Here is a 14,708-nt window from a genome sequence, read left to right as displayed (position 1 = left end):
GTAGTTAATCAAATAATACTCCAATTTATAGGAACAATTACCAAAACCTTTTAAACTATCCGTACCACCCCATACATGAATCTCAAGAGGAAAAACATACACACTCACCTAACCGTTCAAACATACTTATGCAGAGCAGCGTGATAAATAATCACCCTATTTGAACATGTTGATTTGAATCACGAATATCATGATTAAGGCGTCAACAACTTGTTTATTCAAACGAATACCCATGATTAGAAAAAGAAGGTTGGTTTGTCTCTTCAATATTATTTCGGAGTCAAAATTCTAAGATAACGTGAAAGGAAATATAGTCATAAATTTGCAAAAATAAAGTAAAAACAAAAATAACAGTAAATTATTGATTTGAAAGTCTGAACGACAAATTTGGCCAAAAAATAACGGATCCAATATCGAAATTAATAATTTGGAAGTACACACTGTTTTGAATCAACCATGCGATTTTCAGCTCAAATCGACACCGTTAACAATTTTTTTTGTCACTTATATAAGTGATTTATTGGCTAAAATGGCACTATACATAACTAAAGACCAAAAATGTTATTAATGGAGCAACTTGGTTGTATTAAAGTCCTTTATAGAAGTTGACCAAATGCCTCATATTGACTTTGACAAAGTCTGGTCATTTAAATATCAAATGAAATAACTTATAAAAAAGATAAGAAAACCAACTACAACCTAACAACCAATTATACACAAAGTTAGGTACATAGTCGAGTTGTAGTTTGAAGGCAAAAGAAATTGAAACATGTAGTATCTTTGACAAGCGGATTTTATGGTAACATGGAACTTGTTAGGTGCCTTGCTTGCAATAGTAGGAGTCCCCGTTGCTTTTACACCGCGACACATGGTGCCCTGCTTAAGCAACCCCAAAGCTGCCATTGCACGAGACTGCCTGCTAGTTGGTGCAGGTGCTTTGTCTAGCATCCATCTCTCACGCCAGTCTTGTTTATCTTTCAAGTGAAAACGGTCTATTCTTAATTGATATGCTGTCATGCTGAGTATGACAATTCTTTAGCAATGCCCAAATGGCCGCTTTACGAGTGCCCGGCTCTGCAGTAGAAAAACTACAGCAGAGTCCGCTTTTGATAAATTAGGGAGTTCAGACAAATTTTGTTTGTGTTTTGATCGGTTTTATAAATCTAACGATACATTTTTGTTTGAAAAAAATTAAATTCAATGTGAAAAGTGCATGACAATTCTAGAGTGTTTAATATGAATCAAAAATATTCCATACAATTTTCATTTTAATTTGATTTTTGTCTCAAATAAAAAATATACCATTTGATTCGTAAGATCGGTCAAAATATAAGTATAATTTTTTTAAATAAAAAAAATCCGAGCCTCTTACCATTTTTACAGCGGCCCCCGGACACCTTAACTTTAGAGCTTAAATTTAAAGCAGTACTTCCCCAGGTATGTTGCCTTGTCAGCATCTACCTTTCTTTTGCAACAATATTGATTCTTTTTTTTTTTTAATTATCAAATATAGTCATGATAAGAGGATGATTGCTACTAATTACTTTAGTTGGATTGTACCATTTAGGCTTTAGCTTGAAATTTGAGATTATGTTTCTTCTTTGGGCTATGATATAATTAAAGAGAAATAAAGATTGGAAATCAAGGATTCATTAGGACCCACAAAATAACTCAAGCTTCCTCGACGTGGGAAGGGACAAAGTTGTCAATGTGTTCTTGCCTTTGTCGTTTTATGCAATTATGTATGCGTTCTTATGTTATGGCCCAAGGAGCTTTCATTGTCCGGTAACTAGTGTGTGCAGCCATGAAAATATCAATGGGCCTCTATAAGGGCCCACATTCAGCTATCTCCATCCACACACCCCATCCCCTACGTATATATGACCCCATGCGCTCCATGTGGTTTTCTGCTATTTCACAAACCCTAGGTATCGCAATCACTTGTGTCTTTGCACACTCAATAGAACACAAGGACCCCAAGGTCCTTGCTGCTCATTGAATGAGAATGAGACTTTCAAGGAACTATTTTTTTCTCAAACAAGTACTACCTTGTTAGTTGTTGCTGCCCGACGGTCTCAAAAGATAATTGCTGCCTTGTTTGAATGCCAAAGAACTTGCTTTATTGCAATCAGACATGCATGATAGATAGCAAGGCCGCCAAGGAACCAAATAGCAGAATTAAAGCACACAAGTGCCCATGTTTCAGGGCATTCCAAATAATCCAGTCCCAATTTTGAGCACTGTAAGGAATGGGATTCAATCAAAATCCTATTTGTACCATTGCATGCATATGCCTATCCGAAGTCAGAAACGCATAAATTTAGGATTGCTAACAATAGAATACCCTAATATTTAAATTGGAGGGTTGGCCTATATGTCTCTAAAAGTCCAAATAGACGTTACTTCATAGCCCTCTTAAAAGCCCAAATGAGCAAGGCCGAATACATACATCCCCATATCCATTGGCTGACACATCCTGGACCTGGAGTCCAGGGCTTTTCATAATATCTATGCTTTATCATGGTCTAAGCCCTTAGCACTAGCAGTATGTAGTTCAATCGTCCGTAGGATGGATAGAAAACTTCTGTCAGACACACAAGTCACAGCCTCACAACTCACAAGTACATAGCAGTTGTTTCAAAGCCAATAAATAGAAGAGAACCTACCACCTGCATGAATTAGCCATCTCAAAACCAAATGTTGAACGATGCAGATTTTGGGAAATTGGGAGAAAAGCCAGACAGTTCTGAACATTCATGTTAAGTTCTACAAGCAGTGCACATAGCTAGTATGATATAGTTAATGAATATAATTACTTCATCAATGGAAACTTTGCAACAAGTCAATGTTTTTGAGTTCAACATTTGTATCACTCACAATCTTATATACAAACAACAATTTCCCATGATATTCAAGCTTACTTTCAAACTAAGAAGACCAAATTATTGTGAGCAAAAAATCAGGTTAGTTGTATGCAAAACAATTTCAACTCTGGAGGCAAACATTATCTCAATCCAGATACATACTTCACCAAAGACATAACAATTTCAAAGCTAAATCTAAAGAACAAGTAATGATGCTTAAAATATCCAAACACATTCCTAAATCATGAGATAGGCGCATACTACAAATCTACAATAACAAGGATGAAAGCCCCAAGATATATAAAATGAGTTTTACACAACCTTAAATCACTATAAGGTTGATCAGCATTAGGTATTTAGAGAGAGTGTGGCAGTCCAAGTATTTGGATTTACATGGACCAAAATCCATGGTTCCTCGTCAAAAAAAAAAAAAAAACATATACCTGCATGAACCATGTGGTAATTTAATTGTTTGAATACAACAGATTCAGTGATTTAATGCTATACATTATGAGTATACAAGCAAACCAGAAATGCTTAATTAACATAGTATAAGCAGAGATGTTTAATTAATGGTTTTATTTAAAATAACGCAAAGGGGGAAGGCTAAGTACAGCAATCAAATTGAGATTTTAAGGGACAAGAAATCTGAATTAATTGAGATTGACCAAGAACCAAAACTACTGATGGAAGTTAAAGATGCAACAAGGGTAATTAAGAGTAATTGAACTTTGGCCAGTTCACAAGTGTAATCAATTACAAGATATATTATGCCCTTCATTACCATACGAAGAACATACAATTGATTCATCATCAAAACATCAAAGAGTTACCAAACGGTTTCTGAAATTACTCTAATCATGCACAATTAGGCAATCACGTCAAATTAATCAACAAAATGTTAGGGTCACTAATTAATATTTTCAACAAAAAAGATCCAAAACCAGAAATTCATCACCAAAAGGCAATTTGATTGGTTTATTATCATTCAATTCAGTTCTCTATTATATGACTCTCCAATGAACATTACGATTCCAACCACTACCACTACGAACAGATAGAATCTGCTGAACAGAAAAAGAAAAAGAAAAGGTAAGTTCACAGATCGAACAACTTTATTCAATGAGCCACAAGGATGTTATCACTGCTCATAGCCTCTATAAGCGAGTCGAGAGAGTCAGAAACCGGACCAGAAATACTAGCGTTCGAGAACAGCACTGCTTTAGCGGCCACGAGCTTCTTCCGTTGCGGACACCGCGGGCCATAAATCCTGGGAGCAAAGCAAGGTAAGTCATCGATCGAGTTGACTTCTGCTTGACCGTCATTAATCGAAGGAGATGGCGGCGGGGAGGCACGGTGGGCACAGATCTGGGGTAGCAAGTCTATCCGGTGCGATCTGGCACTAATTCGCGAGTCCCTGATTTGGGCAAGAGCGCCAGGTTTCAGGTATCGGAGATAGGGCTCCGCCCTGTTAGGCGACTGCCTGTGACTGGATCGAATCCTCCTGTTCATGGCTTTAGAGAGCGATTGAAAGTGTGTGTGGGTTTGTTAGTGAAAAAGGAAAGAAAATGCGAGAGAATGAGAGATAGATAGAGATAGGGTTAGGAGGAGGACTGGTTAGGGTTTTTATGGAGGAGAACGAGAGGCGGGAAAGGGCACGAGGGAGGGAATAGAGACAGTGCGTCATTTGAACGAGCGAGCGAGGCGCGGTTGTGATTTGTGAATACGACTGCTACCGACTCTTTCCCTATTTTGACCAGGCTTGGCTACGGTGCGCTCTAGGAAAGCCGTAGCCATTGGATTGGGAAGTTTAATCTGATCCGTTCAAAACGTTTATCACTGCAACAGTTGATTAGTAGTCTCAAATGATATAAGAAAGCCCAACCACAGAATTGCCAACCTTCTATGGGCCCTACTACAAGATTCAAAACCGTAGATATTTCTCCTTTGATGGGCTAGCCCTAAATTGGTGGCCCATCTTCTCCCTCTACTCAAATGTCAGTGCTCCAATGACGAACGTAACCGTTTTGGCTGCCGTAATTGACAACCTATAAGACCAATTCTAAAATTAACGTGCCTGGTTGACACGTGGAATTCTAAGTCCCTCCTTCACAAGATTTTACTACGTGGCGCTCATGCAAAATCCAAACCATCACATTTCATAAGCCACAGACGCAGATTATAATACCCACCTAAGCAGTATTTTTAAGGAAACTACAGGGAATAACCGAATAATACGTTGCCACTTGCGCAACTTCCAATTCCAATTAGGCCTTTTATCCGGTGCAGGCAGGTTTTGCTTCAGTCTTTGTCACTTGTGTGGTCCCTTCACAGATTTAGTTCCTCAAGACAAATAATGAAAAAGATTCTGACTGTCCACGTGTAAGACGGTTACTGGAGATCAACACTGCAGATGTTGCTATCTACCACAGGGAAGCGAACCCCGAAATTCCGAAACCCTTCCCGGTCAGTATTTTAGTTATAGAAGCGCGGCACCAAGCTGGCAAGCTCTGTGTCGCATTCGCTCTCCACACGCCTTTTTCTCTCACAGAGCAGAAGAAGCCATGGATTGTTGTTAGCTCCTCTTATCCCAGTCTCCATCTCTCTGAGCAAATCCTTATCTTCAAATCTTTTGTTTTACTATTTATTTGAATGCGTGAACGATCGTCATGTATATAACGGCTTCTACGTCTGCCTCTTCACTCCTCAGAGCTTCGAGGGCGAGATTCTCCTGTTCTCTTTCATCCTCACTTTCACTGTCTAGAGGTTCTGTTTCTCCGCCTCCTAAACTCTCTCCTCCTTTTACTAGTCACCGATCTCTCAGCTTCTCCTCTTCGGTTCGATCCATCCGGTACTCCCTTCCGCGGTGGAGCCACGGTGTCGATTGGAGGTCTCCGGGAAGTCTTCGTTCTCAGATCAGAGCCGTCGCTCCTGTGATCGAACGTTTCCAACGAAAGATCGCCACTATGGGTACAGTGCTAGACCAGGTGTCTTGATTTTGTGTGATAGCTATTTCCATTGAATGAATAAATTTATCCAATATGATACGTTGAACCTGGTTCAGGCCAAGACATGATGTCCTCGAACTTTTTTTTTATGATCAGCTGGAGATTTGAATTTTCTAACCTTGAAAGTTTTTCTATTTCTTGCAAATCGTTTTGTATTAGATATTAATTCCTGAGTACGAACTTTGGAGGATTATTTTCCAAGTTTTGTTAATTAATTTAAATATGCGCCAGGAGCTTAATTATTGAACAGATGTGCTCAATTTAACAGTTGTACTATCTATTACTCTTGAAATAATTTTTCTTAGAGCTCTATAGTATCTCCAGTATGATCATGTAATTTATTTTCATTATGCATGTCATAACTTTTGAATCCAGAAATCAATGACTCTTAAGCTTCTGTTGAGTATATATTTGTATGGTTTTCAGCTCCCGAACATCCTTTTAAAGGAATTTTGACAAGTCTTCCAAAGCCAGGAGGTGGAGAATTTGGAAAGTTCTACAGCCTGCCTGCTCTCAACGACCCAAGGATTGGTAATTATTGACCGCTTGCTTTTAGACTTTGTTATTTCATGTTTGACCGCAATTGAAGGATAGGTAATTTCCAGTCGTTTTTGCAAGTCTGTTAAATGTGCGAAGCATATTTGGCCACAAATATGAAGTTGAGGCAATTTCTTAAACTTATTATTTTGGTTTCCTTGTCTGATTATGCTTGTCCGGTTCTCCCTGATTCATCTGTTTTCTATTGATAGTTTCTGTTTGTTTTCTTTTTAAATTTTGTTTTTCTGAAGGTTTATTTATATTGAGTGGATGTTGTTAATTTTCACTCAATATGATACATCTCAAGATTTTTAGCTAACAGTTTTCGCGGTAATGGCACTTTAAAGTATTTACAGATCCGTCACTGTTGCTTTGTTATTAACTGCGAATTCTAGTTTGTGATATAAGTTTCGTTTGTCCCTTTTATGAAGTGCAGAAAAGCTACCATACTCTATCAGAATCCTCCTTGAATCTGCAATTCGTAATTGTGACAACTTCCAAGTCACGAAAGAAGATGTCGAGAAGATCATTGATTGGGAAACTACGTCTCCAAAGCAAGTCGAAATTCCCTTCAAACCTGCTCGTGTACTCTTGCAGGTATGTTAGATTCTTGTATATGGAATTGTTGTCATATTATGTTTGTTTCTATCCATCTCCAACCCATTTCTTCTGATGACAGGATTTTACTGGAGTACCAGCAGTAGTTGACCTTGCTTGCATGCGCGATGCCATGAACAAACTTGGCAGTGATTCCAATAAGATCAATCCTTTGGTGCGTGCAATTTGTATCAAATTTTTGTTTATTTTATTCTAAAATAAGTCACAGCTTTGATTTTGTGGTCATGAAGGTGTTAGATTTGGGCTTAGTAAGACTGTCGTGTATGTCAGATTTTGAATCAATTTGTCTGTGGTTTTTCGACTTGCTCTGATTCTAATGTATCTTGTTATATGTGATATATTTTGTTAAAATTTAAAACTATTGTACGATGCTCTTAAATGCGTAACTTTTGTTGACAACTTGACATTATGCTGAACTTTATGTTTATCCTGTTATTTTGCAGTCTTTTATTAATTTTGTCCTGTTGAAAAATGTTCTTCATCTAGGTTCCTGTAGATCTAGTCATTGATCACTCAGTACAAGTTGATGTGGCGAGATCAGCAAATGCAGTGCAGGCAAATATGGAACTTGAATTTCAGAGGAACAAAGAGAGATTTGCCTTTCTTAAGTGGGGCTCTACTGCTTTTCATAACATGCTTGTTGTTCCTCCTGGTTCTGGTATTGTCCATCAGGTAACATCTCAGAGCAGATTGTTAGACCACCTTTGGAAGATTTGACTTGTGTTGAGTCTGTTGATGCTGTAGATTCTAAGTACATGTGGATATTGTTTCTTTCCTACATATTCCACTTGAATGATATCTTTTTCTCTAACTGATGAATACATTTATTAGTGATAGATTGTTGGGGTTTGATACTTTGATATGTTGAACTAGTATGTGGGAATTTCAGGTTAATCTTGAATATCTTGGACGGGTTGTCTTCAATAGGGATGATGTACTCTACCCAGATAGTGTGGTTGGAACTGATTCTCATACAACCATGATTGATGGGTTAGGAGTAGCTGGGTGGGGAGTTGGAGGTATTGAAGCGGAGGCTGCAATGCTTGGCCAGGTAATTTATGCAATATATAGCTTTGAAATACGTGAAATTTCATTGCATTCACATCAATGTAATTAGACACATGTCATTCTCATGGTTAACACCGGCAATGTATTTACTAGGATGTGAGCTTTTAAACGACGACGGGCTTACAAATCATAATAATATTCCATTTCCACTTCAACATCATTTGCTACGTTTGAACTGGATTCAAGTATGAATGTTTCCTGTAAATGCTGAGAGACTTTCTTGAAGTAGGAGGCTTCATTGTCTAAGTACATTATTTTTGGGGTAAAATTCTGTAGGGTGCTGTAATGCTCATATAGTGGTTATTCCATCCTATCGGGCAGGGGTGAAGGCACTGTATTAAGCTTCTTCCTCATTGTACTGTGCATGTGTTTAATTCTATTTGTAAATTGGGCATGAGGAATTAAAGGTGGGGTTTGCCACTGCAAACTTCATTTTTAAACTTACTGAACATGTACCCTTTCGGGTGATGCTTACATATTCTTAACTTTGTACCGATCAGACTTTCTTTTAACCCCATGGCACTGAACTTGATATATCGTTTATTTCTATTCGGTGCCGTTCATCTGGCCATATACTGTTGTTTGACTCTTGTATTGATTTCCCTCGTCAAATTCTCTCTACTGGTAACTCTTGAACATATTCATGTTAGCTTTTTGCTACTGTCATTTTTTAACTTGGAGTTTTGGCATTTGACAGCCTATGAGCATGGTTTTACCTGGTGTGGTTGGGTTCAAGCTATCTGGAAAGTTACGCAACGGTGTCACAGCTACTGACTTGGTTTTGACCGTGACACAAATGCTACGGAAACATGGTGTTGTCGGCAAATTTGTCGAGTTCTATGGTAAATTATCATTGAATGCAACCTATTTATTTTTTTGCTTATCAAAACAGAACGGAAAAAAGGAATAATTCTTAATGTCCATGTTTCTCGTTGTTAAACATGTAATTTGCGAACTTGTGCTTCCAGGGGGTGGTATGGGTGCTCTGTCATTAGCTGACAGAGCAACAATAGCTAATATGTCACCTGAGTATGGTGCAACCATGGGGTTCTTCCCTGTTGATCACGTTACTTTGCAATATCTCAAATTGACTGGAAGAAGTGATGAAACTGTAAGCATATCTCTTTATCTTGAATTGCCATTTACAAATGGAATTTTGGAGCGACATCTGACTTTCTTTGTTATTAGGTGGCCATGATAGAATCATATCTCCGAGCAAATAAACTGTTTGTGGACTATAATGAGGCAAGACTTTTAATCCCTTAGCCATACTGCCAAATTTTAGTGTTATGCACATGCTGAAGAACTTCATGTTTCTAAGAATAAACTCTCTTCCTTTAAAATATTCAGCCCCAACTAGAGAGAGTGTACTCATCATATCTTCAATTGGACCTTGCGGATGTTGAACCCTGCATATCAGGACCAAAGAGGTATGCTCTTGCTTTCACAGATTCCCCTGCATCAATGTTGATTTATCAGTTTTTTGGTTTATCTGTGCTAGTCTGGTACTTTTTTTGTGCGTTTATAAAGTTGTATCAAGGAAAAAAAAAAGAAGCGATTGAAAAGATGCCATGATTCACAGGCCTCATGACCGGGTTCCTTTGAGAGACATGAAGGCAGATTGGCATTCTTGTCTTGATAATAAAGTTGGATTCAAGGTTGGTTGAAAGCTACGCATCAAACTTCTTCTGTAGATTAATTTATATAGTAGTTGTCCTGGTTGAATTACTTCAGTTAGAACTGCGGCAGCTCAAATGATTGTCAGCTTATTGGCGTTGTTCCTTGCATTTTAAGGATAAACGGCCTAGACTTTTAAATTATATGATTACATATTGCGTATATTACTTGCTAAAGTAACACCTTTTCCACTGATACTTATCAAATTGTTTTTAGTGTATGATGAACCTGTGGCACAAGTGTTGGACATTGTTGGCTCTTTAGCCTCTTTTGATGTCCTGCTGTATGTACTATCTGGGATTGGACTGGTGATCACCAGTTCAACCAAGGGACTTATCTAGACCAGCAGAAAAAAATGTTTTCCACTATTTATTTGTGAAAAATGGAATGAAAGTGTGACATTATTGAATTTTTACTTCTCGTTTTTAGTTGCCAACATTGCATTGCCACCATCTTTATGAGCTGAACTAATCAGGTTCATTATGTTTGTATTATGATGTTCAACGTCATACATGTAATCTGTTACCATCATTTCCAAATTCCAACATTTTCAACACTACTACGGATGATATTGCCGATTTCTTCTATCATTACTACAGCATGCAATTGCTACCGTATACCTTATATTCCTCCTCCACATTGAGGTTATCATTTTATTCAACTAATACATTTTTTGTTCAGTTCGCGGTATAGGTGCATGGTAGATTCAATCCTGGCCAACCCAACCACAGCACCACAAGTTCACTACTAATGGCTCCAATGTCCTTTTACCTTTGTTTAGGCCTACCTTGACCTTGCAGTTTCAATTTCCAATAAGAGTGCTTTGGGTTTCTGAACTGTACCAGTGGTGTGAATGAAATTTGAAAATAGTCCAAAGGTTTTTTTTATTAATGTGATGTTCCATACCCATTTGTAGATGAACTGGTAATGGTAGTTACACAAGTGTCCACAGTCTACACCCACGTGGTTATACTTGTTAGTGTAATGTCATCCATGTATCAAAAGTTGAATTCATTATCTTGTTTAGGAAGTCTGTACTATTTGCTCTAACACCTTAATGTAAACAGGGCTTTGCTGTACCAAAAGAGGTGCAGGGAAAAGTGGCCAATTTTTCATTCCATGGTCAGCCAGCAGAGCTCAAGCATGGTGACGTCGTAATTGCTGCAATCACTAGCTGCACCAATACATCCAACCCCAGTGTCATGCTTGGCGCTGGTCTTGTTGCAAAAAAGGCTTGTGAACTTGGTTTACAGGTAGGCAAGGGTAGATGTATAAAGCAAAAGGTTTCTGTCTTCTAGTATGCTAGTGTTGGTATGCTTTTTTTATTTGCTTTAATTTCTATGTAGGTGATGCAAAGTCTTATGTATGCCTTCATTATTTTCTCATCACTGCTTAAATAATTTCCCAGGTGAAGCCATGGATAAAGACAAGCCTTGCCCCAGGCTCAGGAGTTGTTACAAAATATTTACTCCAGAGGTAATTTTCTTATAGTTTACAGTAGCATTCACATTGGAAATGTAGTTTTTCAGTGATTTTTCTTTGTATATAATTGAGAAGAAAGAATGACCTATTAATTATGGCTCTGCATGGTACAGTGGATTGCAAAAATACCTAGATCAGCAGGGCTTCAACATTGTTGGTTATGGCTGCACAACATGTATTGGGAACTCTGGTGATTTGGATGAATCAGTTGCCTCTGCTATCTCGGAAAATGGTAACTGATCTTTCTTTTTAAAGTAGATGGTACCTTTCAATTTGGTTGTATATCAGTTGAATACTGTGGCAGAGTGGCCATGCCTACAGGCTAAACATGTGGCCCACTGCGGGAGCCTTGTGCAACTGAGTTGTTTACCTTATCAGTTGAATACTGTAGGCATGGCTACTCACTAAATATCACTTTCTATTCTCAATTTGTATTTCGGTTTTAGTCTCTTATAGTTTATTCTTCATCCCACCTAACTTGGTGCTGGTTCTGATTCTGATTCTTAATGCAGACATTGTTGCAGCAGCTGTGCTCTCTGGCAACCGGAATTTTGAGGGTCGAGTCCATCCTTTGACAAGAGCTAACTACCTTGCTTCACCGCCTCTAGTAGTTGCCTATGCACTTGCTGGCACGGTATATGCTATATTAATGTCTTAACTTTGCTTACTATCTAGAAAGGTTGTAATGGTAATGGTTGTCATGCTGATTACCTGATGAAAATGTGAACAATGCCATTTATTGGGGTACATATCTAATGAGGAAGTCGGGTTCCTTGTGGAATTTTCTCATGAGAAATTACATGTACAATATCTTTCCTTCGAAAGAAAAAGTTTGAATTGGGTAGTTTGCTTTTTATTACTAGTCCATTATCTGTTTAGTCACACAAGTGTGGTTTGTGCATGGGTTGGAGTTGATAATGAGTTGGCATGTATTCCCAATCGAATTCTGTTTTCCTTTTAATGACAGAAAGGTCTGCTAGCATTGCCTCTTCCATTTAGGGGGAATAGACGCAAAAATATCCAAGATTATGATAAGCTGTCTAGGAATTATGATAATGTTGAAAGAATGTTCTATAATTCTTTGCTTGATGCATCAAGGAAGTAATAAAATTCTTTGTTCAGGTTGATATTGACTTTGAAAAGGAGCCAATTGGTACGGGGAAGGATGGAAGGAGTGTTTATTTCAAGGAAATATGGCCATCCACAGAAGAAATTGCTGAGGTAAGCAATTGGAACTTTGCATATTATGACATCTCTGATCCGACTTTAAACGTTTTAATGAGTTAGATTTAACTTGAAATTACATCTCTGTTTTAGGCTGTACAATCAAGTGTGCTTCCTAGCATGTTTAGAAGTACTTATGAGGCTATCACAAAGGGGAATCCCATGTGGAATCAGCTCTCCGTACCAGCAGCTACTATGTACTCATGGGACCCCAGCTCAACCTACATTCATGAGCCTCCTTACTTCAAGAACATGACCATGGATCCTCCTGGACCACATGGAGTGAAGGATGCCTACTGCTTGCTGAACTTCGGTGACAGTATCACAACAGATCACATTTCCCCAGCAGGAAGTATCCACAAAGACAGTCCTGCTGCTAAGTATCTACTTGAGCGCGGGGTGGATCGCAAAGACTTCAATTCTTATGGAAGTCGTCGTGGCAATGATGAAGTGATGGCTAGGGGAACTTTTGCTAATATCCGCATTGTTAACAAGCTTTTGAATGGGGAAGTGGGCCCAAAGACGATTCACATTCCTACAGGAGAGCAACTCTACGTTTTTGATGCAGCAATGGTAAGTTTCTTGTATAGGACTTGGGCTCCATGCCCAATTCACTGTCCAGTCTTTTGTCTTCCCTATCTTAAAGTTTTGATTGCATTCTTCACCGGCGCTCACTATTCTTGTTATTAGAACCAACGGTACAACTCAAAATGATTTTGTTAAAACAAATTAATTAATTTGTTAGTACTGGTTGCCAATTTAGGGGCTGAGATTTCATTTCATGCGCATATTTAAAAAGAAATACAGAACTTTAATAGCAATACCTATATAGGGAAATAGTCTCTACTCTCTACATATTAAGAGAGTATAATTCTTCTACCAACTTGCAGCCATCTAGAATGAGAGACTAAATTGATGTTTGTGATTGGTTCTCATTTATCTGAAGATATTGTTAATGCGTGAGATGCCGTAACCTTTGCTTAATGGTTGTCTTATCTATGTGATCGTTCTTCTATTTCAGAAATATAAGACTGCCGGGCATGATACCATTATTTTGGCTGGAGCCGAGTATGGAAGTGGAAGCTCCAGAGATTGGGCTGCCAAGGGTCCAATGTTGTTGGTGAGTATTTTTCTTTCAGCCGCTTTGAGGAGTTGATTTCCTGTACTGATGTTGGTTTTACGCTATTGTCCTGGCATCTATATGGCAAAGCTATTATTATTAACTTTGGTTTTTAACAGGGAGTTAAAGCTGTGATTGCCAAAAGTTTTGAGAGAATCCATCGTAGTAATTTGGTGGGAATGGGTATAGTTCCACTTTGTTTCAAGCCTGGTCAGGATGCGGACTCGCTAGGGTTGACTGGTCATGAGCGTTATTCCATTGATCTTCCAAGCAACATCAGTGACATAAGGCCTGGTCAAGATGTGACAGTTACAACCGACACTGGGAAGTCTTTTACCTGCATTGCCCGCTTTGATACTGAGGTACATGCCAATTCCCAATCTTTTTGTTTCCGTATTTTTTTGATGCTATGGTGTTTGGTGTAGCATGTCACATGTTTAAACCAGGAACAGATTATTGATCATAGGATTTAAAGAAAAATGTGTGGCACCCTTGACACGCACGTAAATCATTGTTATGACATGGAATACGAGGGGGTGCAAAAAGAACATTCATTTGTGCAAAGTATTTAGCAAGGTTTTCAAACATATGAAGAACAATGATTCCCGAAAATACACTAAAGATCATTGTGGCATTATGTGGCCTGTAGTCATCAAGAGAGAATGAGTTCTGTTTCTTCTTCTGCCTAATGGTTTCATTTGATAATAAATTGCAGGTAGAATTGGCTTATTTCAACCATGGAGGTATACTTCCATATGTTATCCGCAACCTGACAAAACAGTAAAATTACTGTGGTGTTGCACAGTCGCCTTAGCTTCGTGTTTAGCAGGGAATAAAATTTCGCAATCTGCTTCAGTGGACGAGCATTTTTTTCGACGTCTTCAGGGATACACATTTGGCTGTAATAAAGAATTCTCTGGTAGCATAAATTTTGTTAGGGATCTGTGTGCGTGCTTTGCAAATCGATTTCTTTTGTGTATCGCCATGTAAGGTTTTATATCCTGTCAATGTTTTCCTCGATAAGTTACTTTGTCTGATTGTTTCAGCTTCAGTACTAATTAACATTGCCTTTGTGGGGATTCTGTTTTGAAGACCATATCCACGCGTTTT

General features: G+C 38.3%; 2 protein-coding genes across 3 annotated transcripts; one reads left to right on the top strand and one right to left on the bottom strand.

The window, feature by feature from the left end:
* Positions 1-3,814: 3,814 nt before the first annotated feature.
* Positions 3,815-4,559, bottom strand: LOC119992001. The gene has a single exon (XM_038838575.1). The coding sequence runs from the start codon at positions 4,374-4,376 to the stop codon at positions 3,984-3,986; it is 393 nt and encodes a 130-aa protein (XP_038694503.1). The 5' UTR covers positions 4,377-4,559; the 3' UTR covers positions 3,815-3,983.
* A 974-nt stretch (positions 4,560-5,533) lies between these two features.
* Positions 5,534-14,694, top strand: LOC119991200 (aconitate hydratase, cytoplasmic-like). Of its 2 annotated transcripts, none has more exons than XM_038837463.1 (20): positions 5,534-5,834; positions 6,299-6,403; positions 6,846-7,006; positions 7,089-7,181; positions 7,514-7,699; positions 7,917-8,078; positions 8,793-8,937; positions 9,064-9,206; positions 9,284-9,340; positions 9,446-9,525; positions 9,678-9,753; positions 10,840-11,025; positions 11,181-11,248; positions 11,368-11,486; positions 11,767-11,888; positions 12,377-12,475; positions 12,572-13,051; positions 13,500-13,598; positions 13,718-13,960; positions 14,314-14,694. In XM_038837463.1, the coding sequence occupies exons 1-20, from the start codon at positions 5,534-5,536 to the stop codon at positions 14,380-14,382; spliced, it is 2,994 nt and encodes a 997-aa protein (XP_038693391.1). In that variant the 3' UTR covers positions 14,383-14,694. The 2 variants fall into 2 exon arrangements, with proteins under 2 accessions (XP_038693391.1, XP_038693392.1); XM_038837464.1 differs by having other exon boundaries at positions 5,675-5,851; positions 14,314-14,382.
* The last annotated feature ends 14 nt before the right edge of the window (positions 14,695-14,708 follow it).

The sequence above is a fragment of the Tripterygium wilfordii genome, chromosome 22 (genome assembly GCF_013401445.1).
Source record: "Tripterygium wilfordii isolate XIE 37 chromosome 22, ASM1340144v1, whole genome shotgun sequence".
Taxonomy (NCBI): domain Eukaryota; kingdom Viridiplantae; phylum Streptophyta; class Magnoliopsida; order Celastrales; family Celastraceae; genus Tripterygium; species Tripterygium wilfordii.
This window is presented reverse-complemented; position numbering and strand designations above follow the sequence as displayed.

Coding starts and splice junctions, on each gene's coding strand:
- LOC119992001 (XM_038838575.1), bottom strand. CDS start 4,376: ATGAACAGGAGGATTCGATCCAGTCACAGGCAGTCGCCTAACAGGGCG.
- LOC119991200 (XM_038837463.1), top strand. CDS start 5,534: ATGTATATAACGGCTTCTACGTCTGCCTCTTCACTCCTCAGAGCTTCG. Junction 11,249..11,367: donor ACAAAATATTTACTCCAGAG/GTAATTTTCTTA, acceptor TGCATGGTACAG/TGGATTGCAAAAATACCTAG. Junction 12,476..12,571: donor CCACAGAAGAAATTGCTGAG/GTAAGCAATTGG, acceptor TCTCTGTTTTAG/GCTGTACAATCAAGTGTGCT.